The sequence below is a fragment of the Pleuronectes platessa genome, chromosome 15 (assembly GCF_947347685.1).
Source record: "Pleuronectes platessa chromosome 15, fPlePla1.1, whole genome shotgun sequence".
Taxonomy (NCBI): Eukaryota; Metazoa; Chordata; class Actinopteri; order Pleuronectiformes; family Pleuronectidae; genus Pleuronectes; species Pleuronectes platessa.
The window spans coordinates 11,732,539-11,749,552 of record NC_070640.1 but is presented as its reverse complement, the minus strand read 5'-3'; the positions used below and the strand labels follow the sequence as shown (position 1 = coordinate 11,749,552).

The following is a 17,014-nucleotide window of genomic DNA, read 5'->3' as shown; positions in this document are numbered from 1 at the left end:
TTCACATCAAAACGTCTGTACAGTTGCTCTGCTTCTTTTTATTCATTTCTTACGTCTCCAATGTACAGTAGTGTTATTGGAAGATAAGATGACAAAAAGGCACAAATTCACAATAAAAGAAAGAAAACAGGAGACAGGTCAACAGGAGTGAGAGAGAGAGAGAGAGAGAGAGAGAGAGAGAGAGAGAGAGAGAGAGAGAGAGAGAGAGAGAGAGAGAGAGAGAGAGAGAGATTTAATAATTTCAAAACAGTTTTGGAATCATCTGGTTTCATACTCTGATTATGAATTGAGGAATCTAACAACAGATATCTATGAGATTGTCTCTGTTAAACCACGTTCTCTCGCCGGTTGGTGTGGTGTGTCAGGCTCTTAAAATGGATCTACCTTTTTCTGCTCAGAGGAGTAATTTCCCTCCATCACGAATCACAAGAGGGGCAAAACTGATCCAAATCTAACCCAGGCTCCACTTGTGGTGCCGACATCATCCGCGAGTAATGTGGATCAATGGCCTGACCCAAGCTGCCGTTATGGAATACGTCCCGTGAGAGAGAGGCGAGTGTAGTTCAGAGACCGACAACAGAGGTACAACAACACCCAGAACAAAAATATATATCTATACACTGTCCTGTCAATGAGACGTGGTCCCTGTGAGGAGGGAAGAGCGTGAGGAGAGGGAGTAGTGAGCAGGCTTTTTGCTTTTCATTATTTTTGTTCTCTCCACTGCTTTGCTGGCGCATCCTAAAAATCTGCAGCCAGCAGAAAAAGAAAAAAAAATCACTAACAATATGTAAGAATTCATTTAATTATGTCTACAGCTGACAGTACTCCTCGAAATGGTCTTATCAGCACTACGACTATATCTCTACACATCCTCACAACACCTCTGTGAGCAACTTGGTCACTCTGGTCTGTGGGATGCTGAAGATTTCGGACGGACGGAATAAGAGGATCAAGTGCCAAGAGGGGGTGCTGTAGGTTTTTGGCAGGACAGTCTGGTCTATATATATATATTTATGTGTTCATCTACATTACTTTATTTTCTATTTACAAAGTCAGTACATACAGTACGTCCACAAAATCTCCATGATTCAGTTGGTAGCCCCATCACTGACAGTGAGTGAGATGCGTGATGGACACAGAGAGAGGGGAAAGGAGGGGGGACGACCGGGGGGGACAGAGGGTCTTCTTCAAAGAGGAGGCAACAGATACTCCATCAAGACAGGGAGGAAGTGTCATGAGATGGATATTAAAGAGAAGATTTTTTTCCCTCAAGCGATTGAAATTATCTTTCGTAGTCTTGACTAGAATTCTGGGTAAATTGAATTGATCCAGTAAAATGCCAAACCTCTGCTCAAAAACATGAGAATATGGATATACAGTATGTGATTCAGTCATTAATGCAAAATATCATTTTTTTCTTATATCCACAAATCTCAATGTAATCTATTTGATTATAAATGTCAAGTGCTTACAACTATAAATACATGTTTTGATGGCAGTAATTTGTCCATGACACTTAATCCAATCCCATTGTATTAACTCTGAGTGAATACCTGTGTCAGCAGCATCATACCAATGGTTTTCTGTTGCTTTCTCTCTGAAGTTCCCACACTGTACGAACATATGGAGGAGGTGAAGGAAATGATGGAAAAGAGGAAAATAAAAGTGACTGAGGACAAAATAGGCCAAACAGACATCAACAAGAGGAAGAGGTATAACGCATGTTGCGATCGCTCCTCTAGCTTCACTATACGTCCTCCCTTTCTTTACCCAGCCAGCATCAGATCTCTTCAACAAGACACCATACATCACTCATGTACACTCATGCATATACCGAAAAAACCAACACCGTCACAAACAACAGATTCAGATTCCAGCGGGAGAAAAAAAACAAACACCTCATCCAATCACAATAAAACCAGCATTTTAATATTTCACCAACAACTTGACTCTCAGCTCGGACACTGTTTCACTACAGCGGTTGTCATGATAAAAACAAACTGTGAAATGGATTTTGCGATGATAAAAGGTAAGAACCAATGCGTCATGGTAGTTATTGCTATCACTGGATAATACCATTTATCCACTGGAGGAATGACAGACTGGCTGACAGGGCAAAAATAAAATCATGCAGAGGACGTAAAGTTTTCAAATAACATTAGTTTTTTTCTTTCTACTGCACTGTATATCCTGGATGGCTGTTCGTTTAAACATCACCACCATGTTGACAAGTTTTGCATTTGACCTCTTTGAATGATGTGGACGGAGAGATAGTCAGACTAAGAGAAAAAAGAGACAGTCCTACACTCCCTCTAATTGTCTAAATGTCTACTGTGCATTTTCCATTGTAGCGTTACACACATTTCATCTTCTAACTTTGTAGAAGAGAGTCTTTCTTTGTGTGTGTGTGTGTGTGTGTGTGTGTGTGTGTGTGTGTGCATTACTGTACTGTTTGAACAGCCTGACTAGAAATGTTCCTCGAGCTAGAAATGATCTGGTGAAGGAAAAATTATAAAAAGATATGTATGGAAACCTTTAAGACCTACAATGTCTACAGAAACACACACACATACACTCGCACACACACACACACACACACAAACTCACAAAGCAGCAGAAAAGCCTAATGAACGCATCAACATATTAAGGGATATACAGCGAAGAAATCCTATGTGGTAGGCCAGGAGCACAACAGACACAACATAACACTCTGAGCACAATTGCGACCGTGCAGCTGCGGTTTTGTAGATTTAGCAAATTGACTTTGAGCAACAAAAAGGGCGAAAAATCCCCACTGCATAAAACATGACACGAATGGAGCAAAGGGAGGTACTACGATTAATCCAGAAAAAATAAGAAATAAAAGTAAAACGAGAAAAAATAACTATCACAGGATCAGAACGCAACACTGAGCAGACACAGCTTGGTCTGGAACAATACACATCCACAGACAAACTGAGGGACAAAATCATTTTTAAAAACCCTGTTTATATATATTTATATATTTATATATATATTTCAATACAATTATTCAGCTCCCGGATATACTGTATATGTACACATTGGGATATCTTAAGTAGAAATAAATCCTAAATTGCAGAGTATATGACACTATTCTCTGTAGTTTAGAACGGTTTAGAGACTGAGAGAGAAAGAGAGGACAGACCGACCGACAAAATCTATAGTGTTGCTACCAGAGGCCTCAGAGCAGTTATCAAGATGGGGACGCTGGATGGAAAAAAAGAAAGAGAGACGGATGGGACTCGGGGGAGGTGGGATGGGGTGGAGGAGATCGTCTGAAAAACTGGGAGTTTACTGGGTCCAGGTCCCCGAAAATCCAGATTGCACCGGGGAGAGGAAGAGTTTGGAGCGACTGGTCAGGTGTTGTATCAGTTGGAGGAGAGGGAGGATGTGAATCCGCTGGTGTCTGGGTATTCTGGTCTGAAAGAGACACACACTGGTGAGAGCAAGTATACAAGACACTGCCATCGTCTACACTGCTGGAATCTTTTGACCCCTCATCAATATGCTTTTCTAATATGCAGCCACATCTCATGCATGACTTTAGTAGCTGAAACTATTATTAATATTTTTAAGCACGTATATTTCACTCCGGATCTGTTAACGCAGCATTAATTAATACTGTTACACTAACAATAGACCATGTGATGAACCCACAGATCATTGCAATCCAACTGTACAGAGCTTTTTAACTTCTTTCAGGTCATTGTTTTGGTCTTTGGGCAAAACTTGGGATATTGAATACATGTCATGACATGTAGTAAGCGTCACATTTGACAAATACTAACATCAAGAATATCATGAGCATTTCTGGGCTGCAATATCCTCTTACCTATCAGCCAACATAACCTATATACAGTGATACAGACATCCGCCATGCTCGAATGTGAGTACCTTCTTATTTTTAATGTTTAATATCAGTGAACATTGATTATCATACTGTCGCAAAAAACACAAACAACTTAAAGATAGCAAACAGGGAAATAGCCTGAAAATACTGACATACAAATAAACACTAACGGTTCACAAAACTCTTCCTCTCACCTGATGAGCAGCAGCATTCACAGTCTGACGCGACCTCAGTCCTCGAGAGCCACCATCCCCTTCACCGGGTCCTTAACTCTCATCTGACAGACACAGCACAAACACATCATATGCAGCACACTGGCATGTTGTCACAGCCACACGAGTGTTCACACATCCTGTCCTGGCTCATCACTCAGAGATAATGTTTTTAACTTAGTTCTACTCATGTGTTCATATGCACTTACTGGGAAATTAAAATTGAAATTTTTTTTTTGCTAACCTCATCTAGCTCCTTGCGCGTCTCCTCCTCCATACGGCGAATGTCTTCCATGTTCAGTTCGATCCACTTGTCGATCCAACAGAACAGCTGACGGTGGAAATTAGTGAACAAACGCTTCTCTTGCTGAAAAGAACAGGAAATGAAATATAAAGTCATATAGTAATTTGGAGAAAGTGAATCTTCAAGCACTAACAATCAAATTAAGCTGTGTGATTATCGGAGATGTTCAATTCCATCCTGCTCTACCCTGTTTATCCACTAGAGGCTGGTACAGCACTTATGTTTGCATGCACAGGACACACAGTGGCTCAACAGTCCTCAACACACAGTACTGTCCAGGAAGCGTACTTACACCAGCGTTTCCGGTGACACCAACATCATCATGTTAAACAGTAGGTTGTTAATAATCCCTGCTCAGCAGCTGACCTTGAGCTTTGGCCACCTGGATGTCATGACGATCATAAGCTGACAACACAGTCTGAGCTGTAAACAAACCTTCTGAATGAAGCTCTCCACTTTATTTTGCAGACCCCACCACTTGAACTTGACGGTGACCAGTTTGTAGGCACACATGTGTGGGCAGTCTTTCTTGTTAGGAAGTTCCTTCTGCAAGTACACAAACGTACACAAAGCTAAATTTTTCATTCATATATTTAAGGGCAATCTCCGTGAATGTATTTCATAAATATTCAGCAATACATTTTGATGAAACAACAGCTGCAAAATGTTCTTAAGGTTTTAAATAATTCGACTTTTTCATATTTCATAGATTCTGATAGGAGTTTGGCTCTATTGTCAGTAGATTTGAGCTCATATGACGACTTAAATGGTCTTTCAAAGCTTTCTGTACACTACATTGACAGGTATATATTCTTTATTTATTCATCCACTTATTTTCTGTTTGTGGTCCTAAAACAGTTCAACTTAAATATACCAAGGTAAAAAATCCTAGAATATATTCACCTTAACAAACTGCAAGTGGCTGTTTGTAATTTAGTTTAACTCCCCCACAGGTCGTTAAAACCCAAAAGGCCCCAGATTGGTTATGGCGCAGGTTACATAATACAGAAATGTTTGTCTTGTGTTAAGTACTTCAATACTGATTAAATGATGCAGTTGCCAAGCAACAAGAATATGTGAAAGTGATTAATTTAGTTTTTGTTCATCAATAGTTAAAACTAATGTAGTTAGAGGTCTCTGTTACCTCCCTTCTTTGTTTGTTGGTTTGATTGTGTGTTTGTTAGCAAGATTACACAAAAACTACTAGACAGAATTCCAGAAAAACATTACATTTAGGTGCGGATCTGATCCAGGAATTTGATATCACATCCTTTTTCTTTAATTTTCAACATATTCAACGTTTTCCGAGGAGATATTTCATAATTGAATAATAGGGGGCTATTTGGCCTTGGTAGAGATATGCGCTCTACCGAGTTCTAGTTTATCATTTATCTCAATCAACATTTACAACAAAACACTGTACCTTCCAGTCTGGTCCTAGAGGGCCTCGGCTGGTCTTCACTGACTTGAACCTGCGTGGGTCCTCTTCTGCCTTATAGTCCTTGAGCGACAGAGGGAAAACCAGAGTGAACCACGTGGATGAGCTGACGACAAGAGGTCAGAGATCTAGTTCCTGCAATCATCTGAATATGGATCTTACGCTAAACATATTTACCTTGGGTTCCACTTGGGATGAGTCCGCAATATCAATATAGACTACATCCACCTTTTTCCAAGTTTCTGGGTCCAACCCGTGAACCTGAAGCAGAACCACAGAGCTCAGCTATAGATACAGACCAAAGTCTCTGCAGGCAGCACACACACGATACGACAGAAACGAGAACATGAGACTCTGGGAAAAACGTTTTTGAAAGCATTGATGACGCAAGTGAAAATGAGAGCCTAAATAAGGGGCTTGTGTCTATGTGTTCTGGACAAGAAAGTAATTTTGTAATTAGGAGACAAGTAAACAGACTGTGGGAAATGGTAATAAACAAAATACAAATGTGAGATACAGAATGATTTACAATGAAGCCCAAACCAACACATATTCCCGATTCCAGATGCAGCTCATACACATATAAACCTTCGGTGGTCTTTGGTAATTACATTTTCAAGGTGTCCTGTGTCAGGTTTGTGCCATGTCTCAATCTTGATCAGGAAGTTATCTTTCATATACTCGTTCTGCAGAGAAAAGAGAAGTGAACTGGAGTGAAGAGGAACACCGACGCCCAACACGCACGCACGCACACACACACACACACACACACACACATACACAACCACACACAAAAGTAATGGTGCCTGACTATCTCTGCTCCGGCTACTATATCACTGAAATGGCTCAGATTTCTTTCTCCACTTTCAGGTTAATTTGCTGCCACTATGTGAATCACAGTTTGCTGTTTGTCGACATACATGACATTTAAAGCACAAAGGTAAAATAAATACTTACAGTGATGACTGCAGAGCAGGGTGAAATAATGTGCAGGAGCAAAAAGAGAAAGAAAGAATATCAAGAGTTTGGAAAACATGAGTTATATAATAACTAGTGTGGTTTAATAAAGATGAACCGTTGAGACCGGGTTAAGACTCGGTTTTAGGGTTAGAATTAGGTTGAGGTTTAGGTTAAGGGGCTAGGGAATGTATTATGTCAATGAGTGTCCTCACTAAGATAGAAGCACAAACATTTGTGTGTGTGTGTGTGTGTGTGTGCGCGCGTGTGTGTGTGCACGTGTGTGTGTGTGTGTGTGAGTGTGTGTGTGTCTGTATGTCTGTGCGTGTGTGATCTCAGCCTGAAAGGCTCGAATGGTTGCATGACTCTTCTCACTGGACACACAGTAAATTATTCAACTATTGCTTCAAGGTGACAGAGACATAGAGAAAGAGAGAGAGAGAGAGAGAGAGAGAGAGAGAGAGAGAGAGAGAGAGAGAGAGAGAGAGATAGAGAGAGGGGTGGAATTAACTCCATTGACAGATCTGCATCTTTGTCACCTCTAAAATTTGAGGCATTTGCATTGACACAATTCCAGGATTAAAGTGCACATGATAAAGTTGAACATCATCATTTCCCTTTAAATCAAATGTGATGACAACAGATAAGAAGTTCCTGGTTTGGTTAAAAAAAAAAATGAGCCTCCTCTGATTCCTGTTTAATCTATATTAGGGGACAGATCTCAGATAACAAGTATATCAAAACATGAACGAATTAAAAGTTTGGCGGGTGGGACTTCCTCCGGGGACCTTTCCAAAGATGTCAGGATTTTGTTTTTAACCATAACTAAGGATTTTACTGCTACTATGACATTCTTGCATTATGCACAGAAGATCCCACTTCTAAGAAACATATAGTTTATTTATTCATTTTTATTCATTAATTCATCACCTATGTCTTTTAATAGTGTCTACTGCTGTAACCGGAAATAATAAGAAGGGTTTTCTTGCATGAAATACGCAAACCCTTATATAAATGCTATTTTTGGTGCACCACAAAAGCTCGGTGAGTCAGATGTGGCGAAAAAAACTAGAAAAAACGAACTAGCTAATTATAACAGGTGCCGCAATTATGAATATAATGAAAAAAAAGGATTCTGAAGAAGATGCATGTGTGCTAGTGTGTAGTTTGTGTTAGTAAATGGTGTGTGTGTGTGTGTGAGTTTGAGTTACCTGTGCGACAGTAAGGGTATGCGTTCCAGGCTTTCTCGTGGATATTGAGAGCAGAGGATGGAGCCAACATTCTGACGAATGATGGCACTTTACTGCACAGCAGGAAAGAGAGAAAAAAAAAACGACAAAACATTATTTTAAAAATGATATGTCGACTTATTTAACTCGATTTGAATCAGGAGAGACTCGATTCATATGTAGGCTACCTTTACCTGACCTTCAGTCAACTGTTATCGTGAAGTAATCTAATGTATTTTATTTCTTTAACCCTGATATTAAACATCTTAGAAACAGTTACACAACACTATACATTTCAGTCTTTATTTAACCTTTATATTGGTTTAATAACAATATATTTCTTATAATGTTCTTCAAGTATTTGTTTACAGCCAACTACATCACATAGACTGAACTGGGAGGTCATCTTTGAATCATATGAATGAACTTACCTCTGCAAATGGTAAATTTTGTGTGTGTACTGTCCCTTCTCTCCATCTTTCTCGTAGGGCTCGTTTTTGAGCACCTCCACTCCCTCTCCTCCACCCGTCTCATTCTTACTGGCCTCAGCCACAGAGTACAGCTGGCCAACCTGGTACTGGAAACAAAAGAGAGAAATAGAAGGAGGTTGGACTGAGGCAGACACACACACAGTGTGAGTGTTTACAGGGAGACGTAAGTAGACGTTCCCTTCAAGCTTTCCTTAATGAATGCATTTAAGAGTTGTCATGTAGCATCCTGAAGATTAGTGAGCTTTCACATTCACACAGAAAAAAAATCCTTCTTCTCATACCAGCTCATCTTTTGCAATCTCAAGGGATGGATTAGTTTTTCTTCTGTCCCTGATCGCTACCTTCACCACACCATGTCCCTGAATCCTCGTAATCTCTCTTCCATACACTATTGTTCCACATAGGTCCTTCTTGTCACGTCTAATTATGTTGCGCCCAATTTATTTCCACATTCACAACCCGCACCACAAACGGTCATACCATTCCTAATCTCAACCCCCATCTTACTGATCCCGATGTGTGCACGTGAGTTTTTAAACACAGGACAATGGCTCCTTTCATTTCTTAATCACCTCTAATCCACCATGTAACCTCTGCACAAAGCTGGACCAGAGCACAGCCACACTTACAACATCCATAGACATGGGACAAGTTGATGTAGTGAGAATTTTTTTTTCTTCTACAGATTCTAAAAATAAGAGATTACCGTTATTCTTCTGTAAAATCAAACCACGAGAACATAACAGGTTACATGCGTGTACATTAGATAATAAGAAAGTATAATAATGAAGCATCAGTTCCTCTTGTGGTCGATTTGTTCACCAAACTAGGAACCAGAGTTGATTTGAAACAGAACTATCTGAACTAGTTTAATTGTCAACATCTAGATCTTTATTGAAGCGATAAAGATAATTATCCAGTCACAACTGTTTTTTTTTTTTTGAGAAAATATGGGAGGTGATTGGATCTAGTGTTTTTAAGAAGCACAGTAAATGTACAAATGTTGCAAAAACAAAACTACCAATAAACTGTAACACAAATACATCTCATGGATGACATGGATATATACCGAACCTACTGTCTGTGGTAAAATTCTATTTACATATCAATTTATCCTGTAAAAATGTTTCTCCAGAAAGGCATTTTTTCTTCAGACCATAGACAAAAAACTGATTAGACTTTGGCAACCCATATATCATTATAATAGCAGGGATAGTTAAAGGCCCTTAGATGTATTTGCAGTGGGACAAGATGATTTAACTTTGCTGAATAATAATGACATTAAGAAGATGAATAAGAAAAAAAAGCATAAATTAACAGGAAAGTTTCTATACTGATGTCGCCCCTCTTAATTGTGACCTTCAGTGTGCATTTTAAAAGGGATTCCTCTGCAGCAACATCAAGGAAAGGCAAAAATAGCAAAGGCCTAGATGATCTGTGCGGAGCTGGTTCAAATGACCTTCACATACTGTGGAACAAAGAGAAAGTCAGGTGCAAACTGGAGGCAAGTTCCCTTTAAATCCGCTGCAGAAGCCGCAACCGGCTGCTAAATAAATGAGATGCAGGAACAGCGAAGCCTCCACAGTTACAGTGTCGGACAAATATAATTCCCCCTTGCTTTGTGGGACGAGTTCACGTTCAGTTAAGAAACTGTAAATTCAATTCAGTGAATTATCGACAGCTGGAACAATCTCACTTGACAATTACACTTCCAGACAAAAGGCATTAACCTATTGTGATGCGTTTTAAAGAATAACATTTCATTGTGGAAAGGGTAAAAGAATCTAAATCAAAGAAAGAATCCAAATAAAAAAATGGTAGATGGTTTCAATATTCCTTTAGTGTTTTGAGCAAATAACACATTTCCATATCTAGTATGTGGAGGCAAATAACTGAAGAGCGGTGAAGACGAGGCTGTGCTGGGATGTGATGTGAAGGGCAGAGGGGGCGCATGTGGTTCAAGGGACAGTGGGATGTTACTCAGCTGTCTTCAGGCTTTGTAGATCACATATCAGACAAATAAAAAGCTTTTTAGATGGTGACACACCACGCTGACGACACAACTGAGACACAACCGGACCTAATATGCAGAAATATGACGACGCTATCGCCACCGTTGATGAGAAGCAACACGTGAAGATCTAAAGCCTCCGAGGGAATCAGGATATGTTGCCCTGTCCACTACTTTTTTGTTTTGAGGCAGATTGAAAAGGAACATGTACAAGACCAAGGGCTGTTTCCAACTCTGCTTTGGATGCAGCTCAAAAGAAACATGTACGAAATGTCTTTTTTATTATAGACTGTATATAAAGACGGACGACACGTCTCTTCCTCCCACTATCCAGAAATACAGCCAAAATATAACGGATACGCACATTGCCATCTTGCATAATTGAGTCTACGCAGTAGCGATTGGGGGATGGAGCTGTGGTAGCGAGGTCCCTCCATCACAAACGTTTGACCAGTCAAAAATCACAAAAACAGATTTGACCAAATTTACTTTAATCTTTGGTTTAGTCCATGTCCAATCGACTAACATGGTGGAGGCCAGCTGGTCACTAGGGGGCGATGGAGACACTTTGGCTTCACTTTAAGGCAGCTGGCATGTCATCCATCTTTATTTACAGTTCATATACTTAGTATTTCTTGTATTTCCCTGTATACACACGTACTGTATATTTGTAAAAACATGTGTCATTCTAATCTCGACTGCAAACAGGTTTTCTTACCTGAGACAGTTCAGTGTGTGTAAGAGCAGATTATTTGTTTCAAACATTTATCCGGTCTCTACCAATATGTCTCCACCGAAAGAAAAATGTGTCTCATGTAAATGCACATAATCCACAGGGCGAGGACGGTACACAAACACGCATACACACAGTGTCAGGCAAGTAGTTTCAGGTGACTCATTTAACATGCAGGCCTGAATAGAACAGCAAAGTGCAATGGAAGTGAGGATAACAGGGGACAGAGGGACAGCCAGAGAAAAAGAGGACGAGGACGGTGAAAGACTTTGCTGAGTGTGCTGATTCAAAACACTCTGCAATCTATTTTGATACGATGGAAGCTCATCAGATGCAGAATATCAAGATAACAAGTTGTTCTCCAGGTGATCATATCTGCATTTTTCCATATGTAATGGATTTGGCGATATACCACTCCTGAAAATATAAAAAGTCCTATAGTTGTGCATAATTTAAATATGTATACACGTGTAAAACCTCAAACATTATCCAGAAAAAAAACTATTTAAGTGGTGGCAGGTACGTGATGGCTTACCTTAGAGTAACCCTAATATTAACCTAAACCTAAACCTATCTTAAACATAAACCCAAACCTCGACTAAACTTTACCATAAACCTAAACCTAACCTAATCTATCCTTAATCTAAATTTAAACAAACCTTACCCTAACCTTTACATTAACCTTAATCTTAGAACATATCTTCAGCTTTAACTTTAATGATTTACGTTATAGGTACTTGATTTTTGCACCCATAAGTCAGACCACGCCCACTAATGTGACCATATAAACAGATTTAGGTATGAGTAATACCTGGACCACACACACAGCCTAATCAAACATTACCCCTAACCTTAACCATGACCAATTCATGGCCAACCCTGATCCTGATCCTGAACTAAACACAATCCACATCTTACAACTAACCTTAACCAGGGCCTTGGAAAGGATCTTTTGTTCATTAGGACCTGGCTTTGGCCCCCATGAGGTCTACTGGTCCTGACAAGGTCAGTTTTATGCTGGAAAAGGTCTTAAAAAAGGTATCAAAAACAAGCACACACACAGACACACACAGACACACACACACTTACATATGCTGAAATAAAACTTACCTCTTCCACAGAGATGGGAAGAATCACTCGACTAGAAAGAAGAGAAAAGAAAGTTAGTCTCAAACATCAAAATGAATCAATCAACCGAAACTTTGTTCCTTTACTGAGCTCTACATGATGTAGTCATTTGTGTTTTGAAGTTCAGTGGCATTGATTCTGTTAAACTCATTCACACCATTAAATACAGTGAAGGAAACCAGACATTCAGACCCAGTTACTCTGGCATTACTCTCCCTGAAGACTGATAATGGTACTGTGTCAGCAAAAATCCCCAAATACTGTGATAAGTTCATTACTGACATTATATTATGACACTCATGCTCTGTGGACTGGATTAGCCTGAAGAAATCCTGTGAGTGACACACTGACCACATCTTTAACCGTTCAGCTCAATACAGATCTGGAGATCAGTTATCGGACACTATGTCAGAAGAGCTGGAGTACAGCTACAGGGACTCAGCACATGTCCTGTGAGCTATACACACTCTACTAGATAACGATCACACAGTCATGGCAACGCAGAAAAGCACTTCACAAGTTACATTTTGTGATAGATTTCACCAAAGAGTGGACTTTAGGACACACTATCCTTTGTTATTATTAATAACGGGATGATAAATTAAAACACAGCTTCCAAATTTAACAGAGAAAGCAGCCAATTACGTATGGATCTCACATATTTCACTTTGACACTGTGACACTGAGTCATCAGGAGAGAATAGATGATTTATTCTTTGCTATTCGGAGGAGAAGATGAGAATCTGCTTCAGTGAAGCAGCAAAGCAGCCGAGATCAAATTGAAAAGCTGCAGAGGTGTGAGGTCTGCTTTTCACATCGACTGTCTGAGCTGTTCATCTAACAAGGTTTATGACAAAGGTCACTTTAGATGAGAGGATGCTGTGTTTGAGATACACATTGATTTTTAATTAGTTATTTAAAAATATTTATATAACAAAGACAAGGCCTGGATGAAGTGCAAGATTGTTACTTTTTGTTTAGGGATTGTGTAGAATGCAGCACTTTGGACTACATCTTTGTCAGGGCCAATGCAATTTTTTTAATATTTTTGTAACCACAGTGGAAGCTGTTAATTTTTATAAATTGAAGCTAACATTTTCTAGGGTTATAAAAGCTGCTCTGCTCGGCGCTAACCAACTATCGGTCTGCCCCTCGACTGCAGGTCTTGGTCATTATCCTGATGTTTCCAACATTATCTGTGTTCTGCTTTTTTAACATGAAACCAATGTACTCATTATGTCCTACATTTTATTGTGTTTCATTGCTTTACTTCTTAAATTCTTTTAAGCTACAGAAAATGTTTGAATGTATCTGCAGGTCATATGAACACCAGCACCTCACAATGGGTGTAAACTAACCATGCATGTGGTTGCAAAAGATGTTTACCCGATATAAAATCTAATCACACGGGGGAAAAAAATAAGTTTATGAATATGTTATCTGCATTTTGTGGCTCATGAGTTCCTTTTGCCATATTTTGTCTGTCTCCAACATTCTTTCATTCCAGAAAAAGGATGTTGGGAAATCAAACAGGAAATACTGACACATAAGTCGGTAAACCACACAATATAATGACATCCATGCCTGCACTGACTGAGCCAGAGAGGCAGCAGTGAAACAATGAATCATTAAATAACGTCACAGATTTCATTTTGAATATTCCAATTGAAACTTATAAATACTCATTTCCAAGTTGAAATTAGTTAAGATTGTTTAAAGTAAAATAAACATTAAACAACTTGCTACAATGCAGAAATATGGATATTATAACTTGTTGAGAACATTATACTTTAAAAAAGATGCTGTGGTTCAAGTTCAATTGAAAAAAAAAAAAATGGTTTTATTCTTAGGTGCTGTGGTATCAGCTTTAAAGAGACAAACTATCCAGAGTGTGCACTGATTGAAGAAAGTGTGAGCGGAACTCCTTTTATACCCCACAACACTCATATACAGAATAAAGCTGGGTTGATTGTTTTGAGATTTTGAAATGAATTTCCCAAATTCTTATAACCCTGCGTCCCAGTCACTACTGAATGTAACCTGGGTCTCAGTCCCAGTCTGGCATTAGAGGGTCGACAGTGAAAACCACCAATGACAAAATTAAAATGACTGTACTGCAGCTTCAACTTTCAAGATGTTCGGATTCCGCAAAGTGAGTCTATTGTGTAGCACATGGTCAAGTTTTAACAGAGAAAATGTAAATACTGAGGATATTTTAATTGCTGCTGAACTTAGACTAAAGGACTTAACTCCCCTGGTTGCTCTGTCTCGTCTCTACAGAAATATCAGGTGTCTTCCTGTTGCTTAAGGGCACACCTCTTCTCGACTGACTTACTCCTCTTTTTTGTCCTCTCCTCTTCTCCATTTATTCACTCCGTACTTCCTCTTTGACTGCTATTCTTTTATTCATTCATTTATTCTGTTCATCACATCATACAGTGTACAGGGTATTGCTGAACATCTGACAAAGTCTATGGAAGTGCAGAAAAAAGTGGATCAGGAGTTATTTAGGTCAGTGGTTCAGGTGAGCACTACCGAGTCGAAAAACAAACCTGTGGACATGGATCGATTCCCTATCTCTTGACCCCAATGATGGTATCTTGGTGTGAGTGTATGTGTGTGCATTCACGGACGTCTCTCTGTACCCATGTGTTGACAGGGTAGTGAATTCAGCATTTAATCATGACCGATTTAATTAATCTCCAGGCGGAACGCTGAGGCCCACACTCTCCCTAATCATTCCAGATCTTCAGCCAATGCCATCACCCCCGATTCCTGGGCATTTTTTGGTGCAGAACCATTTATTGATTTAATACACGTGGTGAGAAATCAAGACAATAATCAATGTTGACAAATGTTAAGCCCATTTAAGCCATGCCGACTCTAATCATTATCGATCTTTCAAGATCAGATAGTTTGTAGAAGCTGCCTGTGGTGACAATTGTGCAGTAACCTATGACCTCAAATAGCTCAAATATATACAATGGAAATATGATAATAAATGGGGGGAAATTACTTTTTATACAAGAAATGTATAGAAAACTTTGACAAATATGTCTGGCAGTATACTGAAGCCTCAAAAATGAAAGGGAAAATAAACAGCTCTGTTTCTACAGGTGTGTCACTATGGCTCATTGAGGCACAATGGCTAAGAGCATTAAAATGATGGAACCATCATCATGTCTGGAGTCAACAGCCTTAGTAACGTGTGGTTTTTCATCTGAAGGCCAACAACATCCCACTTTGTTAGCTAATGGTTATGGAATAAGAGTATAATGCCCATGAATGGCAGATGAAGTGGGATATTGGCCTTAACCTTTATTCTGACCACCAGCTGATTCATGGGTAGGCCTCTGTCAGTTATCCTCACAGCACACTCGGGCCTGCGGAGGGAACGTGTTACAGCACTAGTGTCAAAAATCCCCACATCTCTCCCTTTGCACGCGAGATCCCACTTTATCTTTCCATCCTGTTCCCTCGGCCCAGCTGTCAGATTCTCAGAAATGCCCGACTGGTGCGTCAAAACCTCGCCGTTTGCCTTTTTCTGTGCCAAAGCTTTGCCTCCCCGACACCTGCCCCGCTCCCCTCGAGCATCCCTCCACCCTTGGTGCACCACCCACCTCGCATATCCCCCATTCCTCCGGAGGTAAACGCTCCTTCAGTCGTTTCACCTTCACCGCGAATCAATAACATGGCCACGGCTGCTTACATGGATGGACGCTGGCGCACACCAGCCGTCCCTCCCTCATGCACCAACACTCCTATCACACCGTCCGTCATTTTAACACCACGGCAGAAAAGGAATAATGTGATTCCCCACAGTGAAAGGCTATTCTCCCGATTTCACTGGAGGGCTGGTTGCGCTCAATGTGAAGGGCACAGCCATGCCCGCCTGCGCCGGCTGCTGATGCGACTGCAGCCGCTGCTTCTTCACATTCCCTCGCTTTAAGCATGGAGCACGTCGGGCTGGAGGAGACCCGTGTGCGTGCACCATGATGACGGACATGGAGTCACACAGATACGGGATGTCGACATCACCCTGGCCGCTCTCTGGTAATTCCACACCAGGGCGACTGGTCACAATGTCAACGCTGCGTAACCAGACGGATGGACCCGCTAACACAGTCTCTCTCCTCTCTCCCCCTCGCTATCGCTCTCTTTCTCTCTCCCCTACACACACACTCATGCACAAACAGTTACTTACAATTCCTTTATGAGCATCTTTTGGCGGCGCAGTGGACTATATCCCAGAGGGCAGCAGCTCAGTGCAGGTCCAGAAACAGGGTCGATCCCTCCCTCCGACGGTCTCTTCTTTCCTTCTGCTCGCTTCGCTTACACCTCTCCCCCTCTATGTCATCCTACCTCCACAGTCGCTTATTTGCTTCACATCCACTTCCTGATCGGGGCAGCGGCGATGCGTTGCTGTTGCGCGCAGAGCCACCGAGGCCTGTGCGGCGCAGAGCACACCCACAAAATGATGGTTCAGTTGGGTGGGTCCATACATCCCAGAGAACCAAGCTGATCCATTCAGTTTTTTATTTAAATACAGCATAGCTAAATGTAGACATAGGCTACCCTTTAATAAGAATTAACAGTAAAAAGATAAATCTGCCGAGATAATGTTGGAGCCGTTCATTGGT

At 40.5% G+C, this 17,014-nt stretch overlaps 1 protein-coding gene across 1 annotated transcript; it reads right to left on the bottom strand.

Annotated features, from left to right (window-relative positions):
• On the bottom strand, positions 1 to 16,792 carry pitpnab (phosphatidylinositol transfer protein, alpha b). The gene is made up of 12 exons (XM_053441283.1): positions 16,579 to 16,792; positions 12,357 to 12,387; positions 8,443 to 8,588; positions 7,994 to 8,085; positions 6,783 to 6,790; positions 6,437 to 6,511; positions 6,003 to 6,086; positions 5,811 to 5,888; positions 4,823 to 4,933; positions 4,328 to 4,450; positions 4,066 to 4,148; positions 1 to 3,441 (listed from the first exon to the last, which is right to left on the bottom strand). The coding sequence occupies exons 1-11, from the start codon at positions 16,593 to 16,595 to the stop codon at positions 4,101 to 4,103; spliced, it is 813 nt and encodes a 270-aa protein (XP_053297258.1). The 5' UTR covers positions 16,596 to 16,792; the 3' UTR covers positions 1 to 3,441; positions 4,066 to 4,100.
• Positions 16,793 to 17,014: the final 222 nt, after the last annotated feature.